The sequence below is a fragment of the Zea mays genome, chromosome 10 (assembly GCF_902167145.1).
Source record: "Zea mays cultivar B73 chromosome 10, Zm-B73-REFERENCE-NAM-5.0, whole genome shotgun sequence".
NCBI classification, from domain to species: domain Eukaryota; kingdom Viridiplantae; phylum Streptophyta; class Magnoliopsida; order Poales; family Poaceae; genus Zea; species Zea mays.
The window spans coordinates 2,221,229-2,241,524 of record NC_050105.1 but is presented as its reverse complement, the minus strand read 5'-3'; the positions used below and the strand labels follow the sequence as shown (position 1 = coordinate 2,241,524).

Below are 20,296 nucleotides of genomic sequence, written 5' to 3'. Positions count from 1 at the left end.
GGCTGGCCGGGGCGGTGGTGGGCGGCGGCCGGCGTCGGGGGGCGGCGTTTCTCCGGCGGCGGCGTATGAGGCTTGGAAACGGAGAGAAGAGAGGAAATGAGCCGCGCGGGATGACTGCCGGCACATAAAGCATTAATTCCCGTCGGCTGGCGTCAGGGCCGACGGGAGTTAACTAATTCCCGTCGGCTGGCGGCTGGGCCGACGGGAGTTAAGATAAAGGTCGTCGGCTGACGGCTGGGCCGACGAGAGTTAAAATAAAGCCCGTGGGCTGGCTTTAAGCCGACGGAAGTTAGCTAATTCCCGTCGGCCTGAGCAAAGGCCGACGGGAATTAAAATGGCTGACGGGAATCTTCCTGATTCCTATAGTGATGAGCCAGTTGGATAAATTAGGACTAATTCTCATGGTTTCCTTAAATGATATGCATGCTATATATACTAGTCTTATATTAGGATTACTAATTAATTGCTAGTTTGCTTGTTAGCCTACAAACAATGATAATAAAAGCTAGAGCCTACTACTATATGTCGTTGCCTACAAACAATGATAATAAAAGCTAGTTTGCTTGTTACTGATTCTTGTTTTGCACGACCTTATATACGGTCCGGCACTTAAGTGCAACGCCCATCTATGGGCTCTTCCGCTCAACTGGATACAGGTAACTGCTGTAGTGATCAGTTATATATAAGGATCTTTCTTTGGCCAAAAATTAGAACGAGAAAGTGGGAAGAGAAATCACTACATTTCAGATTAGAGGAGGTCGTTTTATGAAAAGGGTGGCTCCCTAATCCCAAGCTTGGTTGTTGACCTTATTTCATCTTTTATATGACCATATGAGCCAGTTGGATAAATTAGGACTAATTCTCATGGTTTCCTTAAATGATATGCATGCTATATATCTCTACAACTATTAAGCGTCATCTGTAGACTGCCCCCGCTCTCCCCAGCCTCCCGCGGATCCCGCGCGGGCACGGCAGACAACCGCCGCCGAGGATACCGCCGCCCGCCCGCCCCCCCACCCAGACGCGATTCCCCCGCCGAGGATCCCGTCGCCCGCCCCCACCCAGCCGTGATTCCCCGCCCAACGCGCGTGGGTCACGCGCACGTCGCGCCCGCCCGTCCTCCCGCCGCGAGTCACGGCCGCCCGCCGCGATTCCACGCCCGCCTAGGCACAGCCGCCGTCGTAGCACGCGCCATGGAGGAGCCTCCCGGCTACCGTGCGCGCTCCCCACGCTGGCTCACAACTCACAAGGGATGACCAAAACCCCCAACCCAAAAACCCTAGCGACCAACCACATTGATAACCTCTGCTGCCGCCGACGTCGATGCCTAGGCTCTCCCTCACCGTCACTGACGACGCCGCTGCCATGCCCTTTGTGCTTCGGCTTGGTGGTTCCCCAGCGCTCCGCCCTGGCTCGCAGTCCCCATCGTGGCTGCGCTTTGGCGGCAGGGCCGGGGCGCGGAAGGCGCTGTTCTGCTCCGCCGAGGACGCTAGGCGGTGTGGCTCGGACGATGATGCGGAGGCGGAGGAGTGTCGGAGGAGAGGCGGGAGCCGCGTGCCATCAGATAGGAGGATAAGGGGCAGGAATGCGGCTGCCACGGTAGGTCAGCACACAATCTTCTTCTACAAATCCTGATCTGACTTGATTGGCACCCGAATATCTGATCCAGCGTGTTCCCCTGTGCGTGCTCATATCATAATGCAGGTGATCTGCAGTCAGGTGATAACGTCCAGATAACAGGACCAGTCGGCAAAGAAATGTTGATGCCCAAAGACCCCAACGCTACCATTATAATGGTAAGCTTCAGAGCCGACTCCAGTCCAGTACCTTACATACACACTGACGACAACCAGAGATTTTAATTACAGTCATGCTTGCCAATTGCTTCCAGCTTGCCACCGGTACAGGTATCGCTCCGTTCCGATCGTTACTGTGGAAGATGTTCTTTGAGAAGCATGACGAGTACAAGTTACAGGTAGCGGTGTTGTAAAGTTCACACACTGGACAGAGAATGGCAAATAATGTGTGAGCCGCTCTTGTGCAGTTCAAAGGTCTGGGCTAGCTCTTCCTGGGTGTTCCAACGAGCAGCTCGTTGCTCTACAAGGAGGTCAGTACATCGATCTGTACAAGGAGGTCAGTACATCGATCTCTACAAGGTGCTCTTGTGCATTATTCAGGAGTTCAGGAAGATGAAGGAGAGAGCGTCGGAGAACTTCCGGGTCGACTACGCCGTCAGCCGGGAGCAGACGAACGCGGCGGGGGAGAGGATGTACATCCAGACCCGGATGGCGGAGTACAAAGAGGAATTGTGGGAGCTCCTGAAGAAGGACAACACCTACGTCTACATGTGTGGGCTGAAAGGCATGGAGAACGGTATCGATGACATTATGGTATCGCTGGCTGAAAAAGACGGTATGCAAATAATCTTTAATTTTGAACCCTTAGTTCCAAATAAAGTAGATATATAAAGCAGCAGGTGTGCAGATGACGAAACTAAGCCATATACTTCCTAGCTTCATCTCAAAAATATTCGGTCACTTTTAAGCACAGCAAAAGGGCTATTAATTTGCACTTGATCTCTCCGATGACCCTTTCGATCCATTCATGTTTTTGTTGTGTTCGCTCAAACAGTTGGATCAAGAATCTCTCAAATATAATAATGTGAATGGTAGATCAAGCAGGTCTGCATATGACGAAATTAAGTTAGACTTCTCTCACTTCCTTGATCTGAAAATAACTTTTATTGGTACGGTACCTTCTAAGCACAGTAAAAAGGCTGTTTCGCTTTATATCTCCGACGACCCTTTCGCCTCATGTTTTCATTGTGTTCGCTGAAACAGTTTGGATTCGATGCACCCGAAATTTTTGCAATGATTCTACCGAGACTTTGGGGGCCTTATTTGGGAGCAACAACGCATGCGATTTTCGGGTGCGCGCTTCCTTCCTGTCGCTGCAGGTGGTCTGGTACAGATACTGTGCGCTCGCCTTCTCCTTCAGCTCAGCACCTGCTTGTGCTTCTGATGGCAGAAAACCTGAGTGTTCAAATTCAACATTGGCTACAGAGACAACCGTACGGCGGCAGAAGAACATCTTCAGGCGGAAGGAAATGTGGCAGCCATTATTGTTGCTTAGTGTTCTATTATTATTATTACTGTCTAGCTATAGCTCATAGCTGGTGTTTCTTTCCCTTTAACTGATGATGTTTGTAACAACCATAGCTTTACTGAATGATGAGTAAACAATCAGACAATGAGCAGCAGGTCATGACAAAGAACTACCTTGTCTAGCTAGCTAGGTCTACTTTCTGGACAAAGTCATCACATCAAGGGCGGTCTCAATACCACAGGCCGGGTCATCAAATTGTGGCCTTGATGATCCTTTCTGCGCTTTATTTGTTTCTCTCTTTCCCTTTCCATCTCACTCTCCATGGAGATATCAGGAACCAAACGATGCTGACCCTGAAGGTATGAGCTCTTGCTGTGAAATTGATGGTGGCGCTGAGACTTGTGTGGCATATATTGCTTACTTAAATGTCAAGAATCGACTGGTTCGACTACAAGAAGCAGCTGAAGAGGGGAGATCAATGGAATGTGGAGGTCTACTAACCGCTGAATTTTGCAGGTGACATTTTGTGTTGTGCGTATCTGTAAGTGAGGCCAGGGTGTACTGCGTATATAATGTAGATAGTGAGTGTGTTCTGCGTTTTTTTACTATGGCAGTCTCTGTTTATAGATTTGTATAAGTACTCTTAATATTATGCCTATTCGATTTTTTGTATGAGTAATGTGATCAAGTGCCCAAGAATTTCTGTCCCCACATTTTTTTTTGATTTGCAAAGATCTTGTAGATATATTATTTTTAAGTTTTGGTTTATGACAATCCTAGAGAAAATTTTATTTTATTTTGCATCGAAACTGATACCCTACACAATGAACATTTGCCCCTGACAACCAACAGAAGTTACACAACAAGCTTACTGCAATATCATAGACCATACTGTCCCTCTCTTTTTTTCCTGCACATTTATCGTGTTTCTTCTTTTTTCCTGTGCAGTAAATTTATAGTTATTATGCTAATGCAGAAGCATGCATAAGAAAAAGGCGAACAGCAACTGCGTACTATATTTGCAGGAATATTCTGCTCTCCAGTATTGCACACACACTCTACTCTGTATTTCTCCAGTATTGATCGTCTTGCTTGATAACGCAGATGATACAATAGTACAAGTTATTATTTGACCCTGATTGTTGCCTCTGCAGGTAAAGCCAACAAAGTTCAATATTTACAATAACTCGATGTGTCCAGGGTTTGCAAGACAAGATTAAGCAGCTCTAAGATTAAGATAGTTGTCATCTGATTAAAAGTAGAATTTTATTGCTATGTTATATGTTCTGCTTGCCTCTGCTTGATCACATCTTATTTGAAATACCATGTTTTTGCGGTACTAATACCTTGATCACACTTGATCCTTTTTATGCTTGTTTCTATAACCTCTATTACCAAGGACATGATGAGTGGACTTGATGGTCATTGAGTTATCTGTTTTCTCTTCTCAGGTTTGGATGCGACTGGAAGAAGATCGAGGAGCATGTCGGCACCAAGACGACGGTCCAGGTACCGAATATTAGCTGCTGATCAAAGATATGTTTGAGTGCGCGCGCGCGTTCGTACTCGTACATGTCCAAGAACTGAAACTCAGCTCTGAATCAACACGACACAATGCGCGCCGCAGATACGGAGCCACGCCCAGAAATACTTCCTCAAGGTCCAGAAGCTTGGGCTGGCTGTTGGGCTGCCGCTGATGTACCCGAGGCGCCACTTCGCCATGCAGCAGCAGCAGCAGAGCTCGGTAGCCGGTGGTAGCAGCGCGACCGCCATGCCGCTGCTGCACGGCCGGCAACCTACTTGCGCGCCGGTCGCCATGCCAGGTCTGGCCGAGCCCGACACCGTCGCCCATCACGGTTCCATCGGATGGAGCAGCCCCAGTGTGGTCGTCCCCGCGGCCAGCGGCGGCGGCGACAAGTACCTTTCTTTTTTGTGTGTCCACTCTCTGCATTCTTTTCATAAATCTGAGCAGTGTTTCTCGCCACGTTGTTTCTGAAAATTTCTATTCTCTTTCCAGGGATGCAAGGCTTGGACTTGGAGTGGGTGGCAGGTGATTCGGTTCCAGGGGCAAATATTTGGTTTTACACATGCAGGTGGATGTGTTCTCTTTTGGGATAGTTTTATGGAAGCTCTTGACTGGTGAGGAACCGTATGCAAATATGCATTGTGGTGCTATCATAGGTATGTATCCGCGATGCCCATCCAACCTTTTGTTTGCCTTTAAGCATTGATACATTTCTCGAATGTGTTAGCATTGATAGAAGTGATTACAAGTCGGGCGACCAGCTGGTCGTGCTATAGGACCAACCAGGCGCCTAATCGTGATTAGGGTAACGATTAGGACGCCTAATCGGTCTTGGTAAGTGTGAACTATGCAATCTACATACATCCTGTGAAGTGTGAACTATAGGATTCCAGTGGACAGTGGTAAGAGATAGGAAAGGGAGAGAAGGAGGGGAGCAGGTGCTAAGGGAGTGGTAACTGCACATAATCGTTGTGGCAAGGTTTTTGAAGCGAGTAGCTAAGCCTCAGCAGTCCGTAATTTCTGTTGTTGCTTCGCCACCCTCAGCACACGATGAAGTTGTTGTTCTGAACATACAGCTGGTTCAGAGTAACTAAAAAGCCTATACCAGAAAATATGTCCCCACTAAATGCATTATCAGCAACATCACTGATTTGAACAGTAATATTTCAATACTATTATTTCAATACTATGTTTGTGGCACTTGCGAACTCTCATTTCTTGCAAGCACTCTTTTTTGTGAAATGCTTATTGATTTGAAGGTGCTTTCAGATCATGTTTTCTTCAACACTACAATGAACTACGTCGAGGAGAATTGTGCTCCAGCAGTTTATACACCAGAATTAAGATACGTGTGCATTGCTGGAAGGTACCTTTCTTCAGGCTAGGATTTGAGGGTTTTCTTATTTTTTTAATGTTTTAACAGATGAGATAGGTGCAGGTTCCAGCATGTCCTCGTTTTTTGTGACCACATACCTTCACGGTTCATGCATCATACCATCTCTTGATCGTACCGCAGGTACATTCAAGGTGCTCCTCTTCTGGGGAACTCCGCAGCTGCTTCTGATGAGATCCTCACAGTTGACACTCCTTCAGAAGGAGGCGATGCTGTTATTGTCAGTAGCAGTGACAATTCTACATCTACTCCATCAGCTGTCTCGTGGCGAGCCCGGTTCGTTGGGCAAGGTTACAAGCAGGTAAAACACATCATTTCCCGTGGTTAAGGGAGGGTTTTATGGTTCAGTTGAGACAGTTTGCGGATCAAGTGTGAAGCAAAACCATTTGACATTAGATTCAGACCAGGTTTGTGGGCAACAAATTCAGCGTGATTTACATGACATACAAAATTTACTGTGCTACATGTGTTTTAATAGATGCGTGCATGCTTGCAGGTTATCCTGGCAGACACCATTGAAGCAGCTGCAGAATGAATTCTGATTGAGATCAGTAGCGATGACACACATACTATTGAACCATAATAATGTATCAGAGTATTTATATCATAAGGTTCTTGATAATGTTCACTCATCTATATAAATGGTTTCTACAATACAGAGACGTTTAGAGAGCTTGCATACTGACACCCCGATATGTCAAACACCTATACTCCTCCTAACTTGACTGTTATTGTTGAAATTCAGAGTATTATTAGATTAACCAATAGGACTGACATATTATGTGTCGTTTCTATATGTGAAAATTATATTTAAAAAGGTTCTCATATTTTTTGCATTTTTCCATTGGTAACTTTTTTAAGAACTTGCATGGTTTTTGTAGACTATCTATAGGTTTTACAGAACTTTATGGCAGCAAGTTCCCATGTGTATAAGTGTTTGGATCATCTCTTCTGCATTTTAATCTAATTCTCGTTATGATACCTCCCAAATTTTAGGCTTGTGATCTGAGTCTTGGGTGTTGAGACTTGAATACTATTTTCATCTTGCACCATAAAGCATCTTGTAATCTGAATTTGCTAAGGTTTCATGGACCATAATTTCATTCTTAAGGAATGAATGGTTTGCAGTGTTATTTTTAGCATCCGAGAAGCATAAGAAATATTTTCTCCCTGTTGTGAATGAACTGTATATTTGCTTATAAATTCTCTCTTCGTGTTATGTACGTATGTACGAAGACCCTTTTATTAACATTCTGCTGTTTTATCGGCCCGATACATGTTGATTGACATATGATACCATTTATCTCAGTTGGCAAGACATGACATTGGCGCTTGATCAAAAGCGATGGAAGAAAGCTATTGAGAAAAAGCAACAGCGAGCTTAAGGTGAGCATGTGTCATGTTCTAACTTTTTTATAAAAGGGTCGGGTTCTAACTTGCTTATGCTTACAGGTCAACTAAATTGAATTTTTTATCAGATGATGACAGTTGACATCGACCGTGTCATGTTCTAACTTTTTTTATAAAAGGGTCAGGTTCTAACTTGCTTATGCTTCCTCCTGTTTGCTACAGCTCATTATTCTTTCCTGCCTCTTGGGCCCCAGTTGGATGAGCATGTGTCTGGTCATCAATTATGGCGCATGAAGTTTCAGAGTTTTCTATCTCTACACATAATGTATTGACTGAGGTTCTACTTTTGGTTTCCCTGTGTAGCGTTAGAGCACTGTGAAAACGAATGAATTATGTTAAACTGCCCCCAATTTTTATGTTTGCTACATCCCAGATCCTCACATGACATTCAGAATGATTCGTCTGTTCTTGAAATCTTTATTATCCTTTTTAACATGCTACTCCATCCGTTCCAAACTATAGTTCTTTCTGGCTTTTCTAGGTACGTAGCTTTTGCTACACATTTAGATATATATAGCTTTTAGTATGTATCTAGACAAGCTAAAAGAACTTGTAATTTGGAACATAGGGGAGTACATGTTATCTTGCATATGCAGCATTGGTGTGATTGTGTACTCCAAATGAACTCAAACCCCTGGTATAGTATATAGTCGAACAATCTCAAGTTTAGCCAGGTTGATATAAAACAATATAAAAAATTTGAGGGTTTCTTCAGGCTAGGATTTAAGGGTTTTCTTATTTTTTTAAATGTTTTAACAGATGAGATAGGTGCAGGTTCCAGACTGTCCTCGTTTTTTGTGACCACATACCTTCACGGTTCATGCATCATACCATCTCTTGATCGTATCGCAGGTACATTCAAGGTGCTCCTCTTCTGGGGAACTCCGCAGCTGCTTCTGATGAGATCCTCGCAGTTGACACTCCTTCAGAAGGAGGCGATGCTGTTATTGTCAGTAGCCGTGACAATTCTACATCTACTCCATCAGCTTGTAACCTTGCCCGGTTCATTGGGCAAGGTTACAAGCAGGTAAAACACATCATTTCCTGTGGTTAAGGGAGGGTTTTATGGTTCAGTTGAGACAGTTTGCGGATCAAGTGTGAAGCAAAACCATTTGACATCAGATTCACAACCAGGTTTGTGGGCGAGCAGATGTGTGGGGTGACGACGTTGTTCCTGAGATGGCAGCTCATCTGGACTACTTATCTATTAATTTCTTGAGAATTAAAGCAGGAGGTCTTGAATATTTGTCCTTAACAGTTTATATTGTCAGTTTTACAAGAGTAGATATCTCATTACAGATATCTCATTACACTGGTTGTTGTTCTTGGATTTGAAATTTCTGTTAGAGTTGTTGTCTGGAAATGATAAGAAAATATATATGTTGCTTATGTAAAGGAGAAGTGTAGAACAAAAAGGTCTTGACTTATAGTGAGTTCGTTTTCCCACTGTTCTGTAATCTTTCAGTTGGTTTGACCACGGTTGAAGGAATCTGATACTGCTACCGAGACATGAGAGACTATGCACGAGACATGTAAATTAATAAGACTCATACAAGCGCGGAATAGTGTGCTGATGCGGCATAAGGGTAACACATGTTCAGGTCTTAACATATTTAGTTTTCGAGTAAATTTTCTCTAGACCCCCAAGGAAATATAAGATCCGATTAGATATGTGTCGATGCTCATCCCAGCGTACTCCCGTTGCAACGCACGGGCACACACCTAGTACTAGTATTAGGATTACTAATCAATTGCTAGTTTGCTTGTTAGCCTACAAACAATGATAATAAAAGCTAGAGCCTACTACTATATGTCGTTGCACTATATATATATATATATATATATATATATATATATATATATATATATATATATATATATATATATATATATATATATATATATATATATATATATAGCATTATATTATGTGTCTAGGCATCAGCGAGACTAGTAATACTACTCATTAGGAGGTCGATCGAGCACGATCAATCAATCATTAGGATTTAGGACTACCGAGTGAGGTTGTCATTCCTAGCTTCCCGTTTTGGTGTGCATGTCGGATCCTACACGCCGTTCCTGCCATCAAAAATTAAAATTGCTCATGGGGGGTTTGAATGATTTGATAACGCTAATGTATGCGTTTACAGTAGAAGGTGTTTGAATGTATTAGAGCTAATAGTTTATATCTGAAACTAGTTGGAGACATCCAAACACCCTAGCTAATAGTTCAACTATTAGCCATTTTTTAGTAACTATTTGTTAGCTAGCTAATTCCACTAGCAGTTTTTTTAGTCAACTAACTATTAGCTCTAGTACATTTAAACACCCTCATTGTAATATTCAATAGCTTCGCCTCAATCGAACGTTAGGGTAATTAAAAGAGAGTTTAAATATAAAAAGTTTAATATAATTGTTCTATATAAAAAAACATTGATTTTTTACACATCTTAAATACGCTAAACAATGTTTTTTTGAAAGTTCCAGCGTCAGAGCCAGCAACATTTTGATTCGTACTAAGGAGTAGAGTTTTACACGGTATCTAGAGGGCGCAGATGCTTACATGTAGATTTTTTTTAATACGTAAATGCTGAGTGCTACGTTTATTTGCAAATTAAGGTACAAGGCCAGCGTGTTGGTTGCTAGTAGGGTAGTTTTACAAAATTGTGGACGACTGGAGTGGAGTGGATAAGACCCTGCTGGGAGTGGGATGTACTGGGAATCTATATGTGGGAAGGACAACAAATGTATGGACACGTTTTGCGCACGTGCCAAAAGCTACTTTTGGGCTTTATTTACCTTTCCATTGCGTGTTTGAACAAACAGTGCAGAGTACGTACGTGTGCAGCCGTTATTATATTATTACTAGACAGGTGTTAAATATATATTGATATATTTATTTAGATATAATTATTGTTTATTTCTAAATGTTAAGGTATGCGTGGTCCGATGATTAGTTTCAATTTTTTAGAGCAGGGGTATAGATTTTTTTTATATAATTATTGTTTATTTATAAATACCAAGTTACGTTACGTGTGATATGTAGCTGGTCTAGAGAGTCAGCATGTAAGCTGAAGCCATGGCCCACGTTAGCTTATTAGTATACTATGTTTGACTCGCCGCTCGTACGTGGCACGCTGCGTGCTGCGATGTGTACACACTCAGCTGCTCGTGGCTGGCAGGTGGCTCACCTACCACGTGTCACAACAAGGACATGCATGCACACCCATCTCTTTCTCGATCTCTGCCCTGAAGGAAGATGAAAATGACCAAACAGTCCTTGCTAGCAGGTAGCATCGCAGCTCTACACGTCGTAGACGTCGGCCGGCGTGCTGCGTGGATGCATGATCGAGATCCATACATGCATGTGTGTGTGCCTGCTCTTTCAGATAGAGAAAAAAGATAGAGAGAGAGCTAGAAGAAGAAGAGGAAGAGACATGATTTGTATGCGCATATGTGTTGTCACCCTCGGTTTACGCACGTACAACGCCATGCATGCGACCTATCCATAAAGGAAAAAAGGCTATATAGCTCGTGCATGTGCATGCATGCATGCATCTTTGTGCCTTTTAGGATCGATAATTGGCTTCTCCCATCGTCAGAGCACTCAGCACTCTCACACCATCGATCTCATCCCATCTCTTCGTCCAAAAACTAGCTAATTGCAAGCAGCTGCAGGCTGCAGCCAATAAAACCGTAGGCGATCCACGGCACACACAGGGCCGGGGATCGGATAGCTTCGGTGTCCCCTTCAGGCATAGTTTGGGTACTTTAGTATTGAAGTGGTTTGGAGGGATTGGAGAGTGTATAAACCCCCAATAGATCAAAAATTCTCACAATACATCTCAATACACTCTAATCCCTTTCATTACTAAAGTACCCAAACTAGCCCTCAGGCTTAGTTTGGATACTCTGGGATTAGAGTGTTTTGAAGGGATTGGAGATGATGTAAATCCCCAATAGATCAAATACTCTCTTAATACACCTCAATCCACTCCAATTCCACTCATTACTAGAGTATCCAAACTAAGCCTCATGCGTGATGTGCATGGAGACGTATACCATGCACACTATCCAAAACAGTAAGTCAGACACTCGATAAAGAGAGAGAGCCTTTGACGAGTGTTAGAGAAAACACTCGGCAAATGCTCTGTCCGTCACTTCATATCGTGACGACGAATTTTCTTTGTCGAGTAACAGGTGACGTTCGGCAAAGCCTTTATCGAGCGTTCCATAAAGAAATATTCGACAAGAAAAAACCGTTATCGATGTACATTTCGCCGAGAATTCTTTGCCAAGAGTCACACGTACTCGATAAAGAGTTTGCCGAGTGTTTTCTAAGATTTATCGAGTGGTTGAATTATTCGGCAAAGCAGTTGTGTCCAATATTAATTGATACGTGTCAAGCTACAGAGACGACGGTTTTCCACGGGGAAAAAAAGAGACGACGACAGTCGTTTTTCCACTGGGAAAAAAAGTTGGCGCTTTTGAAGCTACAATGACACGTTGGATTGTGCGCTAGCTGTGATGCATGATTGTTGAGGCTGCACACATACATAAATCCCACTAGTAGCTAGAGCTAAACTCACGTCATATACATCTGGTTTCTGACTGACTGGCTCTGAACTGGCCGGAACTGGTTTGCAGCTTGTCGTCTAGTCCAGTTCTAACTGGTTTTTCCGATTTGCCAGCGGGCTTCTGATTTGTTTGCAAACCTGACATATGGTTTATTTACCACGTGAAATCCTCAACTTTTTCATGTGTGTTGCATTTAGATGTAAACAGATAGTATGTGCTTTATTTAGGCCCCAATCCCCATTTCGTTTCATTAGTCACCTGACTAAACTTTAGTGACTAAAGTACCACATTTGTTTCCAGCGACTAAACTTTAGTGACTAAAGTATCCCATTTGGTTATATTGACTAAACCTGACTAAAAAACATTACCCCTATATATTAATATCTGTTGCACTAAGAAAGAGTAGAGGATAAATGAGATAAAAATCATACTTTAGTCCCTGTTAGTCACCCTTTGGTGACTAAAGAACTAAATGTTAGTTACCTCACTTTAATCGCAATGTTTGTTTTTTTTAGAGATTAAGGCCCGTTTCAATCTCACGGGATAAACTTTAGCTTTCTGCTAAACTTTAGCTATATGAATTGAAGTGCTAAAGTTTAGCTTCAATTACCACCATTAACTCTCCCGTTTAGATTATAAATGACTAAAAGTAGCTAAAAAAAGCTGCTAAAGTTTATTTCGCGAGATTGGAACAGGACCTAAAAGTGACTTTAGTCACCCCAATGACATCAACCAAACAAGGAGCCATAATTAATGGACCTTTTGTTGCTTTCGTTCGGACCAAGTGAACACCTGCAGTAATATCTCGTGTACATGTATATCTCATGTACCAATACTGTTTTGTCTTTCCTTGGCTTGGCTGGTGAGTGCTTTGCACTTGTTGCGAGTGCAACACCTAATTAGACTATCCACAACAGATTATGTAAAATAGATAGTTTATACCGTAAATTATACTATTTATATATTAAAGTTTAAAATAAAGGATAATATAGTAAATGTGATATGATAGTTGCTAGAGACAACCTTAGTTCTTGTACGCCTCTTTCTTTTTAAACTCTCCTGCCCGTTCGTTTAAAATACCCCAATCCTATTCTCGGTAGCTTTTGAAACTTTCTCACGAGTTGGGAACTTTCGGCCACATCGATCATGACTTCACCTAGGCGGCTACCTGCCATTCATCGCCTAGTTGCAGTGCCGGTCCTGACATTTTAGAGGCCTAGGGCAAGACTTATAAAGAAGACCCTTTATAATAATAAATTATTACACACAAATATAGTATATGTATATATTGTCTACAACTGTGCGAGAAATAGAGATGAAACATCAAACATCGTTGTCTCGTTGTACGCTGAGAGCCTAGGTGGTTGGGTCTGAGACTATGAAGTACTACTACTAGAATATAGAAATCAAGATTTATATGCTATGCCTAATTATTCTTGCTTATTGCTGTCGTGTTGTTGACTTATAATTAGATCTTTAAAAATTTATAGAGCTAACAGACAAATCTATACAATATATATATATATATATATATTGTTATTTAATACATGGGGTGAGACCCCACTAATCTGGGGGCCCTGGTCGAGGGCACTGCTCGACCCCGCCAGGGCCGGCGCTGCCTAGTTGTCGAACATATATAAACACCTGGAGTGGCATATATCCTTCAAAACCACACAAAAAAGGCAAAACAAGCTTGATTATTAGTAGCAAAAAAAAGGAACAATATACTCATTAGTTGTGATGCTAGATCTAAACGGTACTATATATGGTTGAGTGTCAAAATCAAACAAATGAGCCCAGGTACCAAAATGGTCTTATAATACATACTTTTCTAGGTGTTGTGCATATAGTCTCCGGACCATTGCCTTTGATAACTTTTACCTAAAGAGGTATTAGCGCTGCAAATTATGACTTTCTTGTAACAGACTAAATTAGGGGTGTTTGGTTTATAGAGACTAACTTTTAGTCTCTCCATTTTATTACATTTTAGTTCCTAAATTAACAAATATAGAAATAAAGATAGAGTTTTGATTTTTATATTTGTTAATTTAGAGATTAAAATGAAATAAAATAAATGGACTAAAATTAGTCACTAAAAACAAAACACCCTCTAAGGGTTTGTTCGGTTATTTTCAATCCATATGGATTAGAGGGGATTGATACGGATTATGAGAGATTTGACTTACTAGGGATTAAAACCTCATCAATCTCCTTAATTCATATGGATTGGGATAGAAATGAAAGCCCTAAACGGTTGGCTATTGGACTTTCCTAGGTTTGACATCATTTAGCCCAAAATGTCAAAAAAAAAAATTGCGCGCGGCCGAAAGGAGTATATTTCTTCAAGCACGTACGTGTGCTAGTTTTGATCTGTGGAGTTGCCTTGACAATGTGGGGAACGAGTGATGGCAACCGAGAGTTGACTACACCAAAATGAAAGAAACTTTTATTAGTTTAGCGGCTGTGAAGTCTGCCTAGGCTCAACCAAACTGGAGAAATCAAACACAGTTCTTCGTAACAGTCAAACACTGAAACACACCTTTATTACAGACTCTTCTCTACCAGACGTACTCTCTCTCAAAAAAATAAGGATGTGTTTGGTTGCAGGACATGAACGTCTCCTGGCGTCCTCTTTCGTCTCTCCAATTTTGAGGAATAATTAGGAACAACACTAGGATAGTCATGTCCCAATTCCTAACCATGAACCAAACAACCTTATTTAAGGGATCATCCTATCTCATCCCATTCTATCATTGCAACCAAACACATCCTAAGTGTGTACTTCTCGCTTCTCGAGGAGTCAAACACTTTTAATTTTAATAAAAAATATATAAAAATAATAACATTTATGGTACATAGTTAGTCAAACATTCAGGTTAATAGATTACTAAATACATTTTCATAATAAACTTATCTGAAAGAAATAAATATTGCTAATATTTTTTCTAAAATTTAGTCAAAATCAAGAAAGTTTAACCATCATGAACATCGTAGCGACACTGATTCTAGGTATTAATTATCTGCATTCAAGTATTCCTACAGGCTAGACGAAGCAATTAATATGAGAAAGGTTGACGGAGGTCCGGGGACGAAGGTCATAACCCTTGGGACCATTTTAATCTCTTTGTCTAAAACAATAACTAGAAGCCATTTCTATTAGTTTGACAGTTAAACTAAATTACGGTTGCACTATTCCTTCTATTGATACGACGCAATTCCCATGATTCTAAGCCTGGTATGTCTGGCTTTTTTCGACTCTGGGTATTAAAAGCTGTTGCGGACTATCAAATACCTCATCTTTTCGGTCCGCTTCAAAACCTATTCGAAATCAACATAAACACAAAATCGGTTGAGCCGTCACGTCACGATAGAAGTAATCATCTCTTTCCTAAACCTTTTAGACCACTTCATGTTTCTGCACACGTATTGTTCACGATACTCGGTCAGATTCTCCATAAAAAAAGTTGAGCTAAACAGCCCCTAAAGTATATGTAGATAAGCACGATTCTAGTACTAACCGCAGGACTTCTTGAGCAGAGCAAAAGATGGATACTCCCTCCGTTTCTTTTTATTAGTCGCTGGATAGTGCAATTTTGCACTATCCAGCGACTAATAAAAAGAAACGGAGGGAGTATTAATTACAGAAGAACTGACGGGGCGCATGGTTTCCACGAGGTGGGCGCACCCCGGCCACATGCATCGGCGAAAACAAAATGGCAGTCGCGAATCGAAAGCTGCCAAGCTAGGCCGCATGCTGGGGATGTGTGACACACATATCATTGGCGGTCATGGCAGGTCGACACGTGTAGGCGGACGTCATCCATCGTCTTCATCCCTATCTATCTATCTATCACTCAGTACAAGCCATTGCTTTCGTTATCTTCCGAGGCGGGCAGGGCAGGGCAGGTTCTTCCCCCCTTGGCACGCACCGCACGCACGGCTTGCGTGGAGCCAGGCCAGCTCGACGATGACTACGCGGCCCCGGCCCCGCGGCCCAGTCCTCCCTCCTCTTCGATCCTATAAAAGCGAGGCCCAGTCCCTCCATCTCAAAAATTTCAATGCCTCTCTAGATCTTTCAAGCTATCCTTGCTTCCTAGCTCCCTTTGGCGTGCTGTACCGGACGACAGGGGTAGGTAGGTAGGTAGGTGTAGCTAGCTCGGCGAGCGAGGGAGCAATCCGGCCAACAGCACACGCGTCGATCGCCATGCCGAGAAGCGGCGGCGGCGGCAATGGCGGTGGCATTAGTAGTAGTAGTAGGGTGATGCCCAACCTCCCGGCCGGGTTCCGCTTCCACCCCACGGACGAGGAGCTCATGGTGCACTACCTCATGAGGCAGGCCGCCTCCATGCCGTGCCCCGTCCCCATCATCGCCGAGGTCAACATCTACCAGTGCAACCCCTGGGATCTCCCTGGTACGTGATTCTTTATTTCTTTCTTCCCTCTCTTATTCGTTCATTGTCACTTGAGTTGAGTCGTTCAGACTAGTTGTGTTATTCCTAGCTAATCCAAATCTGCACCCAGTTGAATCTCATATGATTTAATTATTCTTTCTTCCTCCTGTGGTATCGTGTTCGTTCTTCAGCCAAGGCATTGTTCGGCGACAAGGAGTGGTTTTTCTTCAGCCCCCGGGACCGCAAGTACCCCAACGGCGCCCGCCCCAACCGCGCCGCCGGGTCCGGGTACTGGAAGGCCACCGGCACCGACAAGGCCATCCTGTCGTCGTCCACGCCCACGAGCCACGGCGGCGCCAACATCGTCGTCGGCGTCAAGAAGGCGCTCGTCTTCTACGGCGGCAGGCCGCCCAAGGGCACCAAGACGGACTGGATCATGCACGAGTACCGCCTCTCGGGCGCGGCGGACGACGACTGCAAGGGCAGCACCAGGCGCAGAGTGTCTTCCTCCTCGTCGTCCTCCATGAGGGTGAGTGAGACTTTCTTTTTCTTTTTCTTCTTTTTTTTTTAATTGCACTTGCTTGCACGGCTCCAGACCTGACTGAAGCGTTTCGCATGGTTTCAGCTGGACGACTGGGTGCTGTGCAGGATCCACAAGAAGAGCAACGATTTCCAGTTGTCGTCGTCGTCGGAGCATGAGCACGAGCAGGAGGAGCCGGCGGCGGGCGGCTCAGCGACGACTGTGGAGGAACTAGACGCTCTCGTCGTCGTCGACAACAGCAGCAGCAGCGACACCACCACCACCACCATCACCACCAACGACAACAACTCTACTGAAACAGCTGCGACTCATCACGATCCTCAGACGATGATGATGCTGAGCAAGTCGTGCTCGCTCACCGACCTCCTCGACAGCATCGACTACGCGGCGCTCTCCTCGCAGATGCTCCTCCTCGACGCGCCCCACCCCCACGCTGATGACCCGCCGCCACACATGGTCTACTACCCACCGGCGGCGTCGGCGACGCACCAGCAAGCAATAATAGCTAATAACACCAACAGTAATGACGACTACTATGACGACGACAACTTGTTGCCGACTGCTGCTGCTACTGCGGTAGACGCGGCGGCGGCGGCGGTGCTACTCAGCTCGTCGCCTGCAGACACCAACGGTGTGAACAAGAGGAAGCGAGTGACGGCCGTGGACTACTACGGCGCCGCTGAACCGCCGACCTTCTTCCACCACCACCTCGATGATGGCGGCAACAGCTTCTTCAGTACGACCAAGAAGCTCAAGCCGCCGCCGCCAAGTGATTCGAGGCATGGCGGCCATTTCGGCACCGCCACAGCGAGCAGCTACCGCGACAGCCAGCAGCTCGTGGACAGCGCGAGCAGCAGCGGCGTCTTCTTCCATCAGTATGGGTACGGCTACAGCAGCAGCAACCCGTTCTTGAACTTGAACCAGCAGCAGCAGCTGCTACTCAACAGCCACATCGGGATGCAGTAGAGCTCGAGAGATCGAGAGAGAGAGAGAGAGAGAGATGATATATCATTGGAAGGATCAGCACGCGTACGTGCAGATTAATTGCAGCGAGTTCTATCTTGTTTGCTTTCATTATTATATACTCCGTATGTGTCGTTCATGTAAAATTAGTTTAAATTGTAAATTAGTGTGCTGAAATTCATGTGCCTGCTCTCTGCTCATCAATGAATGGATGATGACGACCCATGCACGTTGCTTGTGTGGATGCGTAGATGTGCTGCATATGGAGACTGACAGAGAGTGACAAGATGGCTAGATTAATTACATTCCAGCAGGTAGCTGGAATCGGAATATACCTAACCTAATACTCTAGTTTGCTTCCTGCTGAATTCTGATGCCTTTTTTTCCCCCACGTAGACATGGACGGTTCCGTCCGTACTTAATACAGTACGTAGACCTGAGAGTTCATCTATTTTTTAAGTGTCCCGTGACGATTAACTTAAGGCTCCAAAGTACTCCGTCTATATTGAAATAGAACTCGTTCTGGAGACGGACAAAGCAAGTCATTTTGGATGCTAGTACTTTATTTATATATACGGCTTTGCCCTCTCCAACCCTTTGTTTTTCTGTGCAGCACGCCGGAAAAAACATATGTTAATAGAGAGGGAGTTCATCCCAAGACCTCTTGTCCTCAATGCATTGAATCACCTGTGACAACCAATCAAGACAGTTTTTTGTCCATAATATACAGCCGCAAAGCTATTTAATATGGGCAAACATGACAAATGCCATCCTAATTAACCACATCTTAGTATACACAATCATGTCCTAAACGACTTCTGTTCCAACATGGAGGGAGTACAGTAACATGTAATTAAGATGCCATATATCACAACAACAGGTGGATCACAGATTCACACTCCACATGATAAATTCCACTGTAGACCCCGAATTATTTTCTTCTTCTTAGAATTGGAGATGCCTTAAAAACAGACATTTGTCTCTCCTGCAAAGGACAGTCCATAATGCAAAGAGACAAAATACTCCAGGACAAACAAGCTAAGTAGCTACCCAACTCAACTTTGATCTCCCCGAGAAGTCCAACCAAATGACGACGGGCCATTAATCGTCGGCTACTACTAGCTTGTTCATAAATTCAACGTTGACAGACAGACGCGGGCCTGCCGAATTAGCTGAACCACGCGCGCGCTGGTACGGTGGACCAATGCCACGGCAAAACGTCGTCACCGGCCGGAGGAGCTTCATATCTACTGGCTGCAGGACACCGGAAAGACAACGACGGCGGCGGCGGCGGCGGGGGCCCACGCGCTGGCCGGCCGGTCGAATATGTCTACACCACTTGCTGGTTGCTTGTTTATTCTTGTGTTTGTAATATAAATATATGTATAGGATATAAGCATGCGTGCATGGTTGGTGGTGATATAGATGCATGGTCGTCGTCCACATGTGACGTGCACGTTTCATCAGTAGTGAGATAAGCACGCTTATTAGTTTGGTTGATCCTACTAGCTAGCTAGCTACCCCATTTGGTTAAGGAAGTCTCCTCATTGGAGACATCGGGTTTGTTTATGCCCAGCACTATAGCTAGCTAGCCTTTGTTCGAGCTCAGCTACATCTTTCAAACCATGCATCGTACCATGCGCCAAGAAGATAATGCTAGCTAGCTCTCTAATCCTCTAGACGAACCAAGAGCATGATAGCTTCTGAAGCGATCACACACACACACACACATGCGCCAAATTAAAGACATTATTTAAATAACTAAAGCATATGATGTCACATGCTGCATTCATTTATGTTAAGCCTAATTATGTACGTACGATTGGTACTTATTCCCTGCATTAGATCATGTGCCGGAGAGGATATCACTAGCTTAGTCTATGTATAAAATATATATACAAATTAATTAAGAGGTGATGACCGATGATATAGAGCTAGCTAGTAGATAAGAGAGGGATCAGAGCAAGTACGGATAAGAATAAGGGAGGAGCGTGGTAGAGGTCCGAATCCGTTTGCTTAAGTCACGCCTTAAGCATATCATAGATTATCTCTAATGATCGAGCATGCTTACGAAAAGCTATATTAAACTTATTTTTTATTTATTTTGGAGCTTACTAGGATCTCTCTGGAACGACCTAGCTACTAAATGTCAAAAGGCTAAATGCCTTTACGTTATCCACGATGACATGCACGGGCAGTTACGTTGATTCCTTTTTCTAGAAGATACACACCAGCTAATACTCCCTCCGTTTCTTTTTAGTTATCGCTGGATAGTTCAATTTTGCACTATCCAGCGACAACTAAAACGAAACGGAGGGAGTAATAAATACTATCTGCATTCTTTTTTATTGGTCGCGTTTAGTTCAAAAATAAACAAGTAGACGACAAAT

General features: G+C 43.8%; 1 protein-coding gene and 1 pseudogene across 1 annotated transcript; both read left to right on the top strand.

Annotated features, from left to right (window-relative positions):
• Nucleotides 1–933: 933 nt before the first annotated feature.
• On the top strand, nucleotides 934–7,847 carry LOC103640685 (ferredoxin--NADP reductase, leaf isozyme 1, chloroplastic-like; annotated as a pseudogene).
• An 8,230-nt stretch (nucleotides 7,848–16,077) lies between these two features.
• LOC100502408 (uncharacterized) lies at nucleotides 16,078–18,048 on the top strand. Its single transcript, NM_001196886.1, has 3 exons — nucleotides 16,078–16,423; nucleotides 16,594–16,931; nucleotides 17,028–18,048. The coding sequence occupies exons 1-3, from the start codon at nucleotides 16,216–16,218 to the stop codon at nucleotides 17,907–17,909; spliced, it is 1,428 nt and encodes a 475-aa protein (NP_001183815.1). The 5' UTR covers nucleotides 16,078–16,215; the 3' UTR covers nucleotides 17,910–18,048.
• The last annotated feature ends 2,248 nt before the right edge of the window (nucleotides 18,049–20,296 follow it).

What these genes read in the sequence shown, in the direction of transcription:
- LOC100502408 (NM_001196886.1), top strand. Translation starts at nt 16,216, where the DNA reads ATGCCGAGAAGCGGCGGCGGCGGCAATGGCGGTGGCATTAGTAGTAGT. An exon ending in CAACCCCTGGGATCTCCCTG is followed by an intron (nt 16,424 to 16,593) that starts GTACGTGATTCT and finishes TTCGTTCTTCAG; the next exon opens with CCAAGGCATTGTTCGGCGAC. An exon ending in CCTCGTCGTCCTCCATGAGG is followed by an intron (nt 16,932 to 17,027) that starts GTGAGTGAGACT and finishes GCATGGTTTCAG; the next exon opens with CTGGACGACTGGGTGCTGTG.